Genomic DNA, 18,546 nt, shown 5'->3' with positions numbered 1-18,546 from the left:
AGAAAAACACCTAATTCAGTGTTTTTAAAGATTTCTCCGATCTCTCTTGATTCTAAGACCTGTTTTTCTGTGTTATACATTTGACCATGGGTCATTGATTGAACCACACAAAGAATATAAAAGATCATTCAGTATGTTGCCTAACCTGAGGAGGGATGAAATAATGATCTCCACATGATTTCTAAGCACACATGTGCATACATACAAACAGACAGCTACCCACTCTGTGAATTTTCTCTCTTTAAACTTCTGACAGGAAAGGGGATGCTGGAAATCATTCAGTGGTAACTCTCTTCATCCTGGCTGGGCTCTCCAAGCAGCTGGCTCTGCGGCTTCCCCTCTTCCTCCTCTTCTTAAGAATCTACATCATCACAGTGGTGGGCAATGTGGGAATGATCACACTGATTGGGCTTACTTCTCACCTGAAAACTCCTATGTACTATTTCCTCAGCAATCTGTCCTTCATTGACCTCTGCCATTCCACTGTCATTACCCCCAAAATGCTGGTGAACTTTGTGAAAGAGAAGAACATCATCTCCTACCCCGAATGCATGACTCAGCTCTACTTTTTCTCCTTTTTTGCCATTTCTGAATGTCACATGTTGGCTGCAATGGCATATGACCGCTATGTTGCCATCTGCAATCCTTTACTTTACAATGTCGTCATGTCTCATCATCTCTGCTTCTGGCTCACAGTGGGAGTTTATACTTTGGGTTTTATTGGGTCATCAGTTCACACAGGTTTCATGTTGAGACTCATTTTGTGCAAGACCAATGTGATTAACCACTACTTTTGTGATCTCTTTCCACTCTTGGAACTGTCTTGCTCCAGCACGTACATCAATGAATTATTGGTCCTTTTCCTAAGTGCAATAAATATCCTCACTCCTACCTTGACCATCTTTACTTCATATATATTTATCATTGTCAGCATCCTACGCATTCGTTCAACTGAAGGCAGGACCAAAGCCTTCAGCACCTGCAGCTCCCACATCTCTGCTGTTACTGTCTTCTTTGGTTCTGCTGCATTCATGTACTTACAGCCATCATCAGTGAGCTCCATGAACCAAGGGAAAGTATCATCTGTGTTTTACACTACTGTTGTTCCCATGCTGAACCCATTGATCTACAGCCTGAGAAATAAGGATGTCAAGTCAGCTCTTAAGAAAATTCTTGATAGAAGTGTACATTCATGAAATGATTACAGATTTTATTGTAAATTGATATAGGCCATTGATTATCTTAGACATGTCTTTGCTTAAGTTTATTTTTTAATAATAATATTTTTGAAAATATCTACCACACTTTTGTATATTATAGATCTCCAGAATTCACTTTGTGTCAACCTTTTATGAATTTGTATCGCAATAATTATACCTGAAGAAATATAAGTAATTAAATTAAATGAATTTTAAGTTTTAACAGAAATTATTTTAGTAATACAGTGATAAAAGAATTCCACACTAATTTATGTATATGCAAATTTTCAATGTAGTTTTATACAACCAATAAAAATTCTAATCTTTATTAACAAATTCAATGGGGGAAATAATATCTATTATGTTAGCATGTGTGGCTCCTTACTTTCTAACATCTTTATGTCCCTTCTGATTTATTTGATTTTAAAAGCTCATGTATAGGTATGGTTGATTACACTTTAGATCATAAGGTCTATATAATTAGAACTTCTTCAGAAAATTTGTTGCACTCGTTCCCTAATTCAAAGATCATCATCCCTTTCTGAAACTGTCTTATTCGAGGACATTTTTCAATGAACTGTTAAGTACCTGGTTTGCTATATTTAACACATTTGTCACAAACCTGACCCTCTCTAGTTTGTTTATAGTTTCAGTTGTAAAGTTCCTCTTCCCTTAGTCAACTATAGGCAGATGTAAATACTCTACCAGGCACAACTCTCACAGTTTGGTATATTCATATACTTACATTCATGATCAATGAGTTTGTTTGAACAAGAATAGGTTTTGTCTGTGTTATACACTTGGCTTTTAACACATAACCCACTTTAATTATGTATGACTCTATAAACTGTCTGTAACTCTAGTCCAGAGGATCAAAGCTTCTTCTGTGGACTTTTTGTGCACCAAGTATGGATGTAAGGCACATACATACAAGTAATAAAAATACTCAGCATACATAAAATTAAATAAATAAGAAAGAAAGAGTCTACAAATACTTGGAACTGTGAGGTAAAGAGGAACTCTTATTCACCCCTGGTTGGACTAAGGTAGTTCAGCCATTGCGGAACATATTTGTCGAACTTTTTCAGATATTTAAAAATATAGCCTTTTTTTGTAGGATCCAACAGTACCAGTCTTGAACATATATCCAAAACCAATGGTATTTTATTTAACTGTAAAAATATACAAAATAATGATCTTTTCATCCAAGTGGATGGCTTTGGAAAGCAACATATCAAGTGTTTTCCATCTTACTTACTCTCTCTCACTTTCACATCCAAACCATAGTTACAGATATGTGTTTATTTTGTGCCTAGAAGTACCAGCATAGCCATTGTTTTTCTCTTTATCTCTGGCAAAAAAAATTTTGATTAAAAAGAAGCTCCAAAAGTTAATCATTAATCATAACCTCATTATTATTAAAGTATATTGAAACATTGTAAAGGCTGACTGATAAATAGATGTAAGTCTAGAAACAGTCTTCAGTGCCTGAGGCAGGGATATTGTGATTTGGTGGACACACTTGTCAACCTAACTAACAGTCATCGAAAGATAAAATAGAGAAAGGTTTTGAGTAATGTACAAAACTCAAGAATTTATACATGGTAAAAAAATCAAACATTTTCTTCAGTGTAACAACTGTATTATTTTAAACTCTCTAGTTTCAATATGAGTAAGATATAACTAGTCAGAGTATGTCCTGGCTTGTTCAAATCTGTTCATCATAACATGGCGTGACAAAGAATATCAATGACTAGATGCTTATAAGAAATGCAGACTTTTAAGACTTACCAATCTGATTGATCACAGTTTGGTTTTTATTTCCTATGATGACTGTTTGCAAATATTTACTTATAATCTGCAAGTTTATGATGATGGAAATATTTCATGAGCTTATCTTTTATTGTTCTTATAAAACATTCAAAAATGTACAGCAACAACTTGCTGAGTCTGTTATTGCTTGAGTATATGTGGTTTCAAGCTGATCACTCTTTCTGGATTCTAGTTTGGAGGCTAATACAAGGGAGATGCTAGTTCTTCCTTCTTCAGCATCCTTAGTTGTCTACAATTATTTGTCTAGATGCAGGAACCTGCAAGTTTGCCCCCATTCTGAATTAACATTTCTATTGATGTTGCCATTGTTCTTGTTTTGTTTATTCAACCATGTCTGGGAAAGATTGTTTTACACCACATTTCTTCTATTGTGCTTCTTATAATCATTTTGCATCCTCTTCTGCTTTGTGCTTTGGGCCATCCATGCAGGAGCTATGCTATAGATGTATACACTGGAACTTAGTTCCCCAGGGTCTGCATATCTTTGTACAGGGTCTGGTTGTGATTTCCTGAGATGGTCTCTTTTTGCTGTAAAGAGAAACTTGATTTGTCAGGGTTGATAGATACACTTATCAGTGGACATAAGGATGGGGTTTAGGATGTATAACCAAATTGGGCTGTTCTATTGGTCACCTTTGTGGAGTCTCTCCTGAGATCAACAACCTCACTATCTCTAAGATGTTAGCTAGGTTTCTGATACCAATAATGGTTTCTTTCTTGCTGAGTTGTTCTTATGATCAAGCAGAAAGCTACTGGTTATCACTAACATGTGAGTGCCACTATTGTACATTTAGAGGTACCTTGCATGCTTGTCATTGTTTGGGTTCATTTGTGCCACAGATGGGTAGGACAATTAACTGTTTCACTCTTCTGGCAGTTCATACCTGTATTTTCTGCTACAGTAGAAGTTAGACTGCAAGAAAGAGGCTTTCAATTTAGATCATCTGCGTTCTTGTATTTGGTAAATGGTTTCTTCAGCAATAGGAACTCACATTCAACCTGTGAGAGGCAACTAAGGGCAACAGAAATAGTTTGTATTCTTCTAGAATTTATTTGGAATAGTCTCACCAATCATTAGGAAGATGTGCCTTATGCCTGGTACTGGGTGTTTTTTTATTATTATTATTACATTCCGATTCTTGTAGAGAACATTGCCAGAGCAACTGAAATAATTTCATGTATTTGTATGGAATGTGTGTGTATGTGTGTATTTACATATACTAATCAGTAGTGTGTATAATTAACATAAATATAAAATAATTCTCTGATTCCCTGGGGCTTTACCACTCAGCCATAGTATTCTTTGGACCTCCTCCCACCTTCTCTTGTTCTTTCTTCCGTTATCCCTCCTAAGTTGGAGTCCACCTCCACTTTATTTATTTCGATTTCCTGAATTTGAAAATGGGGCCTGGGACATGGAATTAATTTTAGTGATGGGAGTTGTGATGGACTGTAAGGAAATAGAATAGGTAAAGTGTTGTAATTATATTTTTATGAAAATGCTTTAAAATTTATACACAAAATTAAAAATTAATTTTAAATTATAAATAAAATGTAAAAGAATGCATAAAATTTTGAAGTAAAAGTGATAGAGAAACCCAGGATTAATAGAATGAAGAAATAGAAGGAGAACGTGATATAATTATATTTTAAAGAAAATACATTAAGACTTTAAAATAATTTTAAATTTAAAATACTAAAAGGAGAAAGAATGCATAAATTTGTGAGGCTAACATTGGATTAATAGGAGGATGAAATTGGGGTAGATTTTATCATATTATATGCATGTACGAAGTTTCCAAACAATGAAAATAAATTCTGTGAAAAAAAAGAGGCCATGTAGTTGAGAGGCAGCAAGGGGCTGCTTAGGAAAAGTCAGAGTGAGAAAAAAGAAAGGATAAATGAACTAATTACATTATAACTTAAAATAATAAAAATAATAATTATTTTAAAAAAGTAAAAATTAGCCTACTGGGAAATAGCAAAGGCAATTACTCTTTTCAAACGTCTTCTCCCTGAGCACTGCAAATCTTTGGAGAATGCAGTTTCATGCTATTTGGTAGCTGAGATTATAGACTCAGGGTAAACCATTAGAAGAACAGAGTAGGGACCACTCTTGAGAGCATGAAGGTGAGTGTATGTGCTATTTTAGATCCGCAGAAGATTTTGGGGGTGCTGACCTCTGACTAAACCAGTTTCAAAAAGCTGAGACTGAGGACTAGATCTTGGCTTTTATCGCTAAAGATAGTAGGATGCTGAGTACCTGTGATCCCCAACATCAGTATCTGCGATTTTGCATGTGGCAAGAAAACTTTGGCTCTAAGATTTTCAGAAAAAAAGGGGGAGTGTTCATCCCAAACTGTGACGAAAGAGCCTACAATAATCATTTTGAACATTTGGAAAAATAGTCCTCAATACCTTTAGTTATTCAACTAATTCGTACAGTTATTCTTTTCTCTTTCTTATTTTTATTCAACATTTATTTATCTTTACATTGGAAAACCCTGTCTGCACCGGCTAACCCATGACTATCATCTTGACAGTAAGTGGTACCAAACTAAATCTTAATTTTTGGATTTACAGTATCTTCTGTAAACAGGATCCTTTCAAGCTCTAGTTTGCTGAATACTTTTAAAATCATGAGTGGATGTTGAATTTTAGCAGATTTTTGTCACGTCTGTTAAGATACGTGTATGTTTTTCTCCTTTGGTGTGTTCTAATGGTAGAAGCAATGGATGGCCTATTTGTAAGAGTTGTCTACTTAGTTGATTACTTTACGACAGAAATAGATGTTATTTAAATTTAATAATATTAAATAGCAAATCCATCTCTTGGCTGTGACACTACTATCGCATTCTGGAACTCTGGTTGCCTGCACTGGGTGTACACAAGACTGACTCAGACAACAATCTGTTCTGGGTAGCAGAGCTGCAACTGAAGCTTTGCCCTCAGTGCTGAGTTCATGGCTACCAAAAATGTCTGAGTGAATAGCAGATATTGTCTTAAGTTGTGTACTCATTGGTAAGCTCTCCAAACTCAATTGGACAATTCAGAACCACAGCCATACAGATGGCTTTGGATAAACTTAGTGTATGATACACAGAACAAAACAACACAAGAATGTGGGAGAATTAATTCTATAGATGACAGGGAGTAGGTGATAGAGACAGAAGAAAAGAACAACTAAAGCATAAATTTACATGTATGAAAATGAAAAAATACCAAGCTCAATGAATAAAAATGTCAAATAACTATTTGGAAATATCTGCTTTCATACACACATGCGCACACACACACACACACACACACACACATACACACACACACTGTCTGAAAAGAAGAGCTCTGCCCATTCCAGGGAGACTTTGGGATATTTAATCCTTTGCTTTCTGGAAGGGTTTCTTTCAGATTGTCAGTCACTGTTACTTCTTGACACAGACTCTAAGTATTAAGATTTGTAAGCACCAATATAGTTTTTTATTTAATTTAAAAGTTTTTGTTAATTTAATACATGATTTCATTTCTATTCACATCTTCCGCCCACAAATTTCTCTTTCACATTTATCACACACACACACACACGCGCCCACAAACACATACACATATATATCATACATGTACATGCATGTAAAATACATGTATGTATGCATATGTGCATACATATACACAAATTCACTGAGACCATTCAGCATTGTTTATGTGCATTTAGGAATAAACACTTGGGCTTACATAACTTCTAGGAGGTTCAACCCTTTACAAAACTGATTCTGCCTCTCTCACCAGTCATTAATTGCTGTGATTCTTTATCTAGGCATAAAAGCCTGATATTATTTTTCATCTGCTTGGCATGTCAACTGGTGTTGTGCTGTTATTGTTTAGCCAAAACAGTTAGAAATGTTTTGGGTGTAGCCTCCCTGTCATTCATTTCACATGACACTTTCTTAGAGTAGACTTCCTGGTCTTCCAGTTCTTATAATCTTCTCACCTCTGTCTTGTTTTCTTCCCTGAGCCTTAGAGGTAGATTTCATGTTATAAATGTATTGGGGATGGGAGCCGTATAGCTAGTTATCTGCATTTTAATATGTTATGATTTTCTCTAATGGTCTCCATCTGCTACAGAAAGAAGTTTCTTCGATGTAAAAAGTGAGTTAAATATGCCTGTAGTTGCACAAATAAGTATTTCAAATACATTTAGAAATATACTGGGTTAAGAAAATAGAATTAGCAGAGTGTTAGGTTCTCTTCTAGGGTCTATGACTACATGTGGCATGAGAACTGGGCTAAATTACACTACTCGGCCTGTTTTTGTATAGCTTTTAAGTCCAATTAGATAGCTGTTGGTTACCACCATGATTTCGGTGCCACTGTTGCACTCTTGAGGACATCTTGCCATGCTTGCAATTGTTATGGAGCAAACATCTGTAATTGGTTGGGACTATTGCTTGTTTTTCTCCATTGGCAGCATCCATAACACCTTACACTATTTTGAGATGTAGTCCTCAGGGAGGAGATGCAAGCTTTAAGTTCATTGCTGTGAACTCACTGAAATGTTTAAACTGCTCAGAGTTACGTAGTATGTATTCTAAGTTAAAAAAATATTAAATTAAAAAAGTAAATTTACATATATTTCTGAAGGTTTAATTATCATAAAGAGATTCAAATCTCATATAGCTGAAAGTTATATGCAGACAGAATTCTTCTATATATTAAAAACAATAAGAAGCACTGTAACAGTCTTACATTTCTTTTTCAGATTTGAACAGAGGATATGGCAGCAGGAAATCATTGTACAGTGGATGAGTTTATCCTAACTGGGCTTTCAAAGAATCCAGGTCTCCAGCTGCCTCTCTTCCTCCTCTTCCTAGGAATCTATGTGGTCACTGTGGTGGGGAATCTGGGCATGATCACCCTAATTGGGCTCAGTTCCTACTTGCACACACCAATGTACTATTTCCTAAGCAGTCTGTCCTTCATTGATCTCTGTCATTCCACAGTTATTACCCCAAAAATGTTGGTGAACTTTGTGAAAGCGAAGAACATCATCTCCTATCCCGGATGCATGACTCAGCTCTACTTCTTCCTCATTTTTGCAATTGCAGAGTGTCACATGTTGGCTGCAATGGCATATGACCGCTATGTTGCCATCTGTAACCCCTTGCTTTACAATGTAACCATGTCCCATCAGACTTACAGTTCCCTGATTTCAGGGGTGTATATTATTGGTGTGGTTTGTGCATCAGCTCACACAGGCTTTATGATCAGAGTTGAGTTCTGTAACTTAGATGTGATCAACCACTATTTCTGTGATCTTCTTCCCCTCCTGAAGCTTGCTCACTCTAGCACTTACGTTAACGAGTTGTTGATTCTATGTTTTGGTACTTTTAACATTGTTGTCCCAACTTTAACTATTCTTACTTCTTACATCTTCATCATTGCCAGTATCCTTCGCATTAGTTCTACTGAGGGCAGGTGTAAAGCCTTCAGCACCTGCAGCTCCCACATCTCTGCTGTTACTGTCTTCTTTGGTTCTGCTGCATTCATGTACTTGCAGCCATCCTCAATCAACTCCATGGAACAAGGAAAAGTGTCATCTGTGTTTTATACCATTGTTGTGCCTATGCTGAACCCCTTGATCTACAGCCTAAGGAATAAGGATGTCAGTGTTGCCCTGAAGAAAATACTAGACAGAAAATCATTCACGTAAACTAAACTAAGATTTATTTATTAGTATAGAATCATCAGCTGATAGATGGTTTGACCCCATATTGCTCATTTTAATCCAGATATTAATATTTAAACACTAATAATATTTTATTATATTGCATTTTGATGATTGCCCATTATTATTTTTTCTTTATGTTTTTTTGTTCTGTTTTGTTTTGTTTTGTTTTTCAATACAGGGTTTCTCTGTAGCTCTGGGGCCTGTTCTGGAGCTAACTCTTATAAAGCAGGCTGGCCTTCAACTCACAGAGATCTGTTTGCCTCTGCCTTCTGAGTGCTGGAATTAAAGGCATACACCACCTCTGCCCAGCCAAACACATTATTATTTCTTATATAAAAGTTATTATATATACATCATAGAGACTCTAGTAAACAAAATACTGAGGATGGGACATCTCTTCATACAGTTGGTTATGAAATTTTTCTTTCTTATTTTCAATAAAAGGATATGATTTTAAATGTTTTTCCATTTAAATACAAATATGTGTAAGGATATAGTACTTAGAACTATAATGCTTGTAATTTATAGTCTGGAAATCTCTACTCTGTAAAAGTCCACTTGCTGGCTTATTCTTCAATGGATGTTATGTGTTTTTAACATATATTATTTCAGACACCTGATTTCAATTTTCAAAATTTTGATAGATACTTCTCTGTGTTGAGCTTGTTCCAGTATCCTTGTGGTTTCTCCATGGATCATTTGAGTTTGCACTTCTGAGATTTAGCCAAACTCATTGTGATTAATACAACTAAGCAGAAATTACTGTTTGTAAAGCTTTTGCTGTCCCAGTGCTAGAATGGTTTGTCAAATTTAATACACCCCTAATGATTTCCTATTCTTTCATGAAATATTTAAAGACGCACCTGATATTTGTACTTTGCCCATTTATTAATGGTTTGATATCACTACAAGGAGCTACCACTATATTTAAACTAGATTTAATTCAGTAAAATTTTGTTAATCAAATTTTTTAAAGTTCATTTGTGTGCATGTTTTAAGGATACATTAAATAGTAAAGACATTCTGATCTATTTTCCATAAAATTTAAGAGGTTTAGTCTTGGGCAGAATTTCTCTGGCAAACAGGTCCAATTGAGATAATGTATGATTTCTGAATTGATTAAAACCTGTTCATAAAGAAGTCCTTAAAGTTATACTTAGTTTTTCTTGGTTATCAAGTTTGTAAACTTAGAAACAACTAAGTTTGACACTTCATGATTCAACAATGTAAATTTGTGGAATAGTATTAATTACAACAAAACAAATCCTTATACTCCTGAAACTTATCTATACCCAAAGTAGAACATAATTCCACTATGATAATATTAGGAAAACTTGTGGTGCATATTCAGTGACATGTATGTAAAATAAATTGGAATAAATGTGGCAAGAAGCAGAAAAACACTAAATTACTAAAAAGCACAGATCAAGGAGAGATATTTTGCACTTGATCTTATCTATCATCTATCTATTTATTATTTATTTATATACTTACTTATTTTTGGTGGGACTAGCTGAATACTTAGATTATTCTCCAGTTAGTCTGCTATTTTTATTTACAGGCTTTAGATCCTCCATATTAAGGTTTTCCACAACCTGAGATCAAGGGAAGAGAGATAAACAAAATGCTCACAACTCTAGAGACTGCCACTGGAGACTCTGAAACTATGCTACCTGTGAATTTAGCACAGCATATAGTTGAATCTCACTGTAACAGCATATGTTTAAGCATTCATGATCTCTGTGGACCTAACATTAAGGCAATTATCATTTCAATCTATTATGAATTGGTGGAAATAACATACTCAACTACAATAATATATATGTATACAAATTAATGATATCAGTAAAAAATAAAAAAAATAAAATGTAAATCAAGAGCCCAACACGTCTTAAAAATGTGATATGCAGAATACTTGGAGATAGACACTATATATTCATGTAAATATCACTAACTAACTTTAAATTGTTTCTACTATTATCCATATAATAAGATTTTTTTGAAATTTATAGAATTTCTAATATCTCACATAAGTTACTGACTTACTAAATATGCACATTAGTACAATTGTTTCCTGAATTATGAGGCTATGTATGTCTGTTACCTAAAATTCTTTCCAATGCAAATTAGCACCAACATTATATTAAGCTTTAGAACATTAATCTGGTGCACAATATAGAATGGCATAAAGTATTAACTATCTTTTATAGGATAATTTTTAATATGAGAACATACTATTTTGTTGCTTATAGAAGAAAATTAAGGAACAAATTAGGAAAACAAAATAAATTTATCATCATAGAAGATAATTAGGCTAGTTTTACAAAGATTTTAATAGTTTGAGAATTTAGATTGTTCTGTTTCTAACTATTCAAGTCATGAAATAACTTATCTTCTTATATAGTGCTAACGGTGCCCATAATCCCCTTCATTTAGATTATTCTCTTATTTTTCTGGGATTCTGTAAATTAGGAGCAAGGTGAAGGTCATTTTTATTCTTGGGGATACTGTTAACAATAGTTTTGCAATCTACTAAGTACTGAATAGATTTTTTCTTCTATTTTTATAAAAAAGACAACAAATTATTTTTTCATTATATATACCAATCTCAGTTCCCACTTTCTACCCTCCTCCTATTCCTTCTACCTTCCTACCATCCCACCCCCATCCACTCCTCAGAAAGAATAAGGCACATGACTTTGAGGAAGATCTAAGGCCCTCCATACTGTATCTAGGCTGAGCAAGTTATCCATCCAAAGAGAATGGGTTCCAAAAAGCCAGCACAAGCAGTAAGGATAGGCCCCCGCAGTCTGCCCTGGTCATAAAACTGTCACCTACTTTCAGAGGGTCTAGCTTGATCCTATGCTCTTACCTTCCCTGTCTGGCTGGAGTTGATGAGATCAGGTAAACTCTTTCAGTGGGTGTACCCATTATGGTCTTGACCTCTTTGCTCAAATTCTCATGCCTCCCACTCTACAACTGGACCCTTGGAACTCAACCCAGAGCTCTACTGTGTATCTCTGCCCCTGTTTCCATAAGTTGCTGAGTTAAGGTTCAATGATGACATTTAAGATAGTCATCAATCTGACCAATATGTCAAGACCAGTTCAGGCACCCTCTCTACTATTGCTTAGGGCTTTGGCTGTAAGTCATCCGTGTAGATTCCTGGGAATTTCTTAAATTTATTTTTTTAAATCATTAAACATATAATAAACAAGATATATCTCATCAGCAAAGGCACTGGATTCCTCAGTGTATGACCTGTCTATTGTATTAGCTGGAGGTTCCTAAGAACTATATAAAATCTCACACCCATCCATATCTACTGGATCAGAGTAAGCATTTTAACAAAGCTATTTAGTGATCCACATACTCAAAAATCTTTAATAGGATGTGAGAGATTAGAAACGACAAGGACCAATTTGAAAAATAACTAGGGAGATAGGGAGTTTGTATATATAATTACTTATTTTCTCATGAGCATGTTTCTAGAATAATGAGAGTCCATAGGGAATGTTTATTTGCTGACAGACAGTACCTGAAGAGGATAAACTCATCTCAGGGCTTCACAGCTGTTCTAGTTACGGTACATGTGAAATAAAATCTTCGGAGGTATAAACTTAGTGATCCTGAAAGATGCTGACAAGAAATACAGACCTGGCTCACAGGTACTGTTGCCATTGAAGACTTAGTCTGGCTTTCCCAATACTAACTGTAGAATGCTGGAAACATGCTTCTCCCCATTCTAAGGTTAGCGCCACTTGTAATTGGCAAGTAAACTTGAAATTGCGAATTGGAACAGAAGTAAGGTGAGTGTGTTGCTCTCATATTACTACACAGATCATTTAGGATTCTGATGTCTAGAGCAATACCTGTCTTAAGTCAGGCAGAATCTTATTCTTCACTTATTGCTGAAAGGACCTTTATAAACCTGCATTGTGGCATACTTGTATTTCTGGGGAAATAGGCAAATAAGTCCAACTCGTCATTTAGCTAGTAGAGTAGCTGACAGACCAAGAAGCAAGTGTGCAGTTAAGAACACTTACAACACTCTGAGCAGGTTATAGGAAAGATGAATTTAATACATAATTATAGAGAATCATGCCATGTCAACCATAGCTTTAGAATGGGTATAAAAGGAAATCTGTATTTACCAGATAACAAAGAAAAAGTGCTTGGTGACATTCTTGCAAGTAGAATGAACAGCAAACTAAAATGTATAAAATCAAATGTCTGTCACATAATATAGGAGTTTTAAGTAGGCATCTGCTTCCACCACAGATGGAGAAGGTAGGTGTTATGCATGAAGAATTTACCAGGACCAATGTGACTGAACACCTGTGGTTTCACAAAATTAATTCATGGAGTATTTTCTCTATATCTTTGAAAGCAAGTTATCATGAGATTTAGGACTATGCAAGTCCAGGAGCAGGGATAAGTAACTTGTTCCCTTTTAAAATATCAAACTGACATAATTTTTCCTTATAATTTATAAAGAGTGTATCTTCTGTGGTTTCAAACATCATAAACTGTCTTACAACACATAAGCTGTATACTAATTATATCGCCTAAAATATTTTCCAAGAACCCTACAACTTCTGGGTTTCATCATGCCAATATACTTTTCTTAGCAAGAACAGCCACGCCTAAATCTGTGAAATATATCGTAATAGCTTTATATCAGTGCTTGCTAAGTTCATGGACTACAGAAGAAGTTCAAGCATGTGCAAAACCTTGGGATGAGGAGCACAGCTATGGCAAATGGTGAGCACTAAGAGGCCCATTGGTTCAAGCATCAGTCATCAATTTGACCTCTTGGCCGTATTCCAATATCATAGTAGGTGAGCTGAGAAGCCATATCAAAAAACTTTTAAGGTATCATTGTGCAATAAGGTATTAGGCCAACCTATAATAATATACTATTATTTGTTATAAGATTTGTATTTTCACAAAGAAGTCTACATTTCCCTATGTTTTCTATGGGTCTATGAATTTCATTGTCACACTGAATTGGAGGATTTTTTGTATAAATTGTCCCTTCAAGATTTGTGAAGAATTTTTGTTGGAATCTTGAGGGGCATTGCCTTGAATTTGTGGATTGCTTTTGGTAGTATGACCATTTTTACTATGTGAAACCTACTTACCTTGTGCATGGGAGATCTTTCTATCTTCATTTTCTATCTTCAATACTTGAAGCTTTTAGCATGAAAATCTCTTACATGTTTGGTTAGAGTTAGCCCAAGATATTTTATGTTAATTGAGGCTATTGTATAAGATGTTGTTTCTCTGAGTTCTTTTTCAGTCAGTTTGTTAAAGGAGGGCTACTGATTTATGTAAGTGGATTTTGTATCTAGCTACTTGATTCAAAGTGTTTGTCAGTTGTAGGAGTTTCTCGGAGGAAATTTGGGGTCATATATATATATATATATATATATATATATATAATCATATCATCTTCAAATAAAATAATTCATTTCTAATTCATTGTGAAATTTTACTGTTTGAAATCGTTAGTATATATTCACTTTATAACAGAACAAAGAAAGAAATCTGTAACTATTCATTTTCTATTTTGGCTTGTCAAACCTTCTAATTCACAGAAGTTGAAAGGAAAAAAGAAAAAAATTGGGACACTAATTAGCATTATTACCAGAATTTTGTCAGTAATTGTCATTTGCTTAATAATTGGTTAGATATAGTTAACAAAACATTTGTTTGATAAGCCTCTTCCATTTATGAGTTAAATGAAATTATTCTCTCTAAAATATTTTAAAGTCATGATTCAAACAAGCTACTTCATCTTTCCAAATATGTGTTTTAATAAATGATGCGGCTTAGAAAACACTAGGTTCAAAGATTTGACATGCTGATTATAGAAAATAGACAATATAAAACTTTTCAACACTACAAACACAAATTGTACATAAGGAAGTCATTATAGAGAATTGAGGGGGCTCTTCCAAAAGAAGAGCAACCATGTCTCTCAAAAGGCCATAATTTTTCCTTTCAGGATCTGAACAGAGGGAATGGAAAACGGTAATCACTCCACAGTGACCAAGTTTTTTCTCTCTGGGTTAACTGACCAACCAGAGCTGCAGCTGCCCCTGTTCCTCCTCTTCCTTGGAATCTACCTGCTCACAGTGCTGGGGAACCTGGGAATGATCATCCTGATCCTGCTCAGCTCCCACCTGCACACCCCCATGTACTTCTTCCTCAGTAGTCTGTCCTTCATTGACCTCTGCCAATCTACTGTTATTACCCCCAAAATGCTGGTGAACTTTGTGGTGGAGAAGAATGACATCTCCTACACTGAGTGCATGATTCAACTTTACTTCTTTCTTCTTTTTGCTATTTCAGAATGTTACATGCTAGCTGCAATGGCATATGATCGCTATGTTGCCATATGTAGCCCCTTGCTTTACAGTGTCATCGTGTCTCAACAGGCTTGCCTTTCTCTTGTCTTTGGAGTTTATATTATAGGTGTGGTTTGCGCATCAGCTCATGTAGGTTGTATGTTTAGGATTCATTTCTGCAGATTTGATTTGATCAATCATTATTTCTGTGACCTTATTTCTGTCCTTAAACTCTCTTGCTCTAGTATCTATGTTAATGAATTAATGATTCTAATTTTTAGTGGCATTAATATCATTGCCCCAACCCTGACCATCCTTAGTTCTTATGTTTTCATCATTATCAGCATCCTCCACATTAAATCCACTGAGGGCAGGTCCAAAGCCTTCAGCACCTGCAGCTCCCACATCACAGCTGTTGCTATCTTTTTTGGTTCTGCTGCATTTATGTATCTGAATCCATCATCTTCCAGCTCCATAGATGAAGGCAAAGTGTCTTCTGTATTTTACACCATCATTGTTCCCATGCTCAACCCCTTGATCTACAGTCTGAGGAATAAGGATGTCAATGTTGCACTGAAGAAAATTATAGAAAGAAGATCATTCTTGTAAAAAACAATGTGCAAAATATCTCATTAGCTCTGAATCTGTGGCTACAGCATAGTATGAATTGGATATGATTTATTTTATTCAGTCTATGTAATTTTTTCATCTCATAAGAGTCTATGATGTTGTTTTTTATGGTCTTAATACTATTTCCCCAATATTCCCCCTCAGATCTTTTTCTTTGGTGTCTTTGTTATATTCTTAGTATCTGGAATGTATTTGCTACTATCAGCCCTTAATAATTTTCTTGATATTTATTTTTTCATGATATATGCATATGATAGTCAATATATAAACAACATAGTTGCTGCTTGTTAACCATTCCCTGTTTCATTCAACATTTTCTGATATGATTAAAATATATCATATATAAATTACACAAACTCTTCTAGTGTCTGTAAGACAACTGCAAGCCTTCTTATGTTGCTAGAGAAAGTTTTAAACATATTAAAAAAGAGGTTTTATCTGAAATATGTTGTAACACAAGTATGATAATACCTTTTAAGTTTATTTTATTATTTTATTTTTGGGTGCTTATGTGTATGTTTGTGTGTTAATGAGCATGACTTCATATATGCGGGTGAAAGTGCACACATACATTGGAGTTCAACGAGTAAGTTCAGGTATCATCCCTTATGAAATATTGTCTTTCTTGGTGTTGTGAAAACAGTACCCCCCTCCCCTCTGGCCACAGCCTAGAGCACATGATATCTAGACAGAGCCTGTTTTTCTCAGTGCCATGATCTTTGTCCTGGTCACCTGAAGAACAGAGAGACATCTGTGTATACCCCCATGAACTTCTGAAGCTTACACTTAGAACACACTATCACCACTGGCTCATTATTGTGCTAAGAAGCTGAACCTTGCCCTGACTTAATTAGAATTACTTTAAAAAAAAAACTTTATTGATTTTTGCAGATTTTACATCATAATCGTGATCCCACATATATTCTTGTCTTCCCACATCTGCCCTCTGCCCTTAAAACTACCCCCCAAACAAAAAGAAAAGTAAAAGAAAAATAACAACAACAAAAAAAATAAGTAAACAAACAAATCAAGAACATTAGCAGAAAAGGGAATGGGGTGCAGAGAATCTTGTTGTGGAAGCTGTAGTGTGGTCCATGAGTCAGTTCATACAGTTCACTGCTTAGTCCTTTCATCTTTGCTTGCTAATGTTCCTGAGTCATTGGTCTGGTTCGAAGCCTCTAGTCTCTTCTACACCATGGATAATGGACCCTCACTGTCATTGAGATCCTGCAGTTTTGGATCTTTACATTCCTCCTCTTCACATGCTACGATAGTGTATAGGTAAGGTAGATGCTGGGCTAGGCTAACTCATAGCCCTGTTCCTGAGCCTGGGTGGTAGCTGGGTTGGTCATTTTGCCAGTTTTCTCGTCTTCACCACTTTCAGCACTGCCTCAGCCAGCCCACTCAAAGCAGCTTGCAATAAGGAGTATGGCCAGCTCTCTTGCTCTCAGGCCCTCAGGTGAGGCTCACCCACTCTTCACACCACAGGGCTAGCTTCACTGTCTTGCCCAGAAAAGATTCAAGGCCCTCTTTATGGATAGCTGCAGGGGGTGGGGTGGGGTCATATCTGGGGCATGGTAAGCTCTCCTGTTCTCTCATCCTTAGGGCTGGCTCACCTGCATCCCTGACAGCAGAGTTAACTTTAGTTTGCTTCCCTGCCAGGGTGAAGCATCTGCTCTCCTGTGTACTGTAGCTGTTGATGGTCAGGGTGACTTCTTCCACTGATGCAGACTCTTGTATTAGAGGTGCTGGGCATCTTTCCCTCACTCATTCCATTGCAAGACAGATCACAGCAAAGGGGAGCTTCAGCTTAGTCTTCAGGGTCGGCTCTTCTGCATCCCAGAAAAAGGGTCTGCTCTAGTGTGCTGCTCAGGTGAAGTACATATCCATGGTGAAGAGTGGGGCCATCTTTCCCCGTTGTGAGAGGGAAAGAAGCTATCCTGCTTCTGTATCCAGTGAGGAGCAGGGACAGCTATCACAGGATCACTCAGCATGACCCTAGGATTTCAGCATGCATGGGAGAATCACTTCTGTTATTCCAATTGCATATCAACACTGAGTGGCCCCAAGTCTTAACATTACAAACCATCTGACTACAAGAGCTAGTTCCAAGATAGGCTCCAAAGCTACAGAGAAACCTTGTCTCAAAAAACCCCAAAACCAAAACAAAACAAAGCAAAAAAAAAAAAATAACTATCTGACTGCTAAAAAAGCCTGACAACTTTAAGAAATAACAGAGATCCCAACAACCATACCCCAAGGACTGGACAGATATTCAATCTGAGAGACACTACCAAGGACTTGACTCCAGATGACCATGTGGTGTGGGATATTTGTACACTGTTTGAAGAAGTGTTGTTTTGACTGCTATAACAAAAAGCTAAAAGGTCCAATAGTTAGTCAGGAGTTTAAGGGTGGGACTTCTGTACCAAGAAAGAAAAGCTTGGAGAAGACATGCAGGTGTGTGATATCTTCAGCAGACTCAGAGCAAGTTGGATGTGTCATACTAAAAATAGGTTATGGAGCCATGTGGCAGAAAGAAACTAAAACAATATGGATAAATTAAGTTATAAGAACTATTTGGGAGAAAGCCTAAGCTAATTTCAAGCTTTCGTAATTAATGATTAGTCTCTGGGTCATTATATACAGGCTGGTGATCCAAAGATATTCTGACAAAAAAGCTTTCTACCTTTCCCATAGCAAAAGGATGAACAGCACACAGACACACACATACACAAACAACAACAACAAAATGCTTTATTTCCATAATAAATGATGTACATAGAAATAAAGGCCAATGATAAAAAAT

General features: G+C 35.9%; 3 protein-coding genes across 3 annotated transcripts; all 3 read left to right on the top strand.

Moving 5' to 3' along the window:
- Nucleotides 1-269: 269 nt before the first annotated feature.
- LOC130872546 (putative olfactory receptor 8G3) lies at nucleotides 270-1,196 on the top strand. The gene has a single exon (XM_057766647.1). It carries the CDS (start codon nucleotides 393-395, stop codon nucleotides 1,194-1,196), a length of 804 nt encoding a protein of 267 aa, XP_057622630.1. The 5' UTR covers nucleotides 270-392.
- Nucleotides 1,197-7,800: 6,604 nt separating this feature from the next.
- Nucleotides 7,801-8,736, top strand: LOC130872859 (olfactory receptor 8G1-like). The gene has a single exon (XM_057767186.1). It carries the CDS (start codon nucleotides 7,801-7,803, stop codon nucleotides 8,734-8,736), a length of 936 nt encoding a protein of 311 aa, XP_057623169.1.
- A 6,044-nt stretch (nucleotides 8,737-14,780) lies between these two features.
- On the top strand, nucleotides 14,781-15,716 carry LOC130872880 (olfactory receptor 146-like). Its single transcript, XM_057767227.1, has one exon. The coding sequence runs from the start codon at nucleotides 14,781-14,783 to the stop codon at nucleotides 15,714-15,716; it is 936 nt and encodes a 311-aa protein (XP_057623210.1).
- Nucleotides 15,717-18,546: the final 2,830 nt, after the last annotated feature.

The sequence above is a fragment of the Chionomys nivalis genome, chromosome 4 (assembly GCF_950005125.1).
Source record: "Chionomys nivalis chromosome 4, mChiNiv1.1, whole genome shotgun sequence".
Classification (NCBI taxonomy): Eukaryota; Metazoa; Chordata; class Mammalia; order Rodentia; family Cricetidae; genus Chionomys; species Chionomys nivalis.
This window is presented reverse-complemented; position numbering and strand designations above follow the sequence as displayed.

What these genes read in the sequence shown, in the direction of transcription:
- LOC130872546 (XM_057766647.1), top strand. Translation starts at nt 393, where the DNA reads ATGATCACACTGATTGGGCTTACTTCTCACCTGAAAACTCCTATGTAC.
- LOC130872880 (XM_057767227.1), top strand. Translation starts at nt 14,781, where the DNA reads ATGGAAAACGGTAATCACTCCACAGTGACCAAGTTTTTTCTCTCTGGG.
- LOC130872859 (XM_057767186.1), top strand. Translation starts at nt 7,801, where the DNA reads ATGGCAGCAGGAAATCATTGTACAGTGGATGAGTTTATCCTAACTGGG.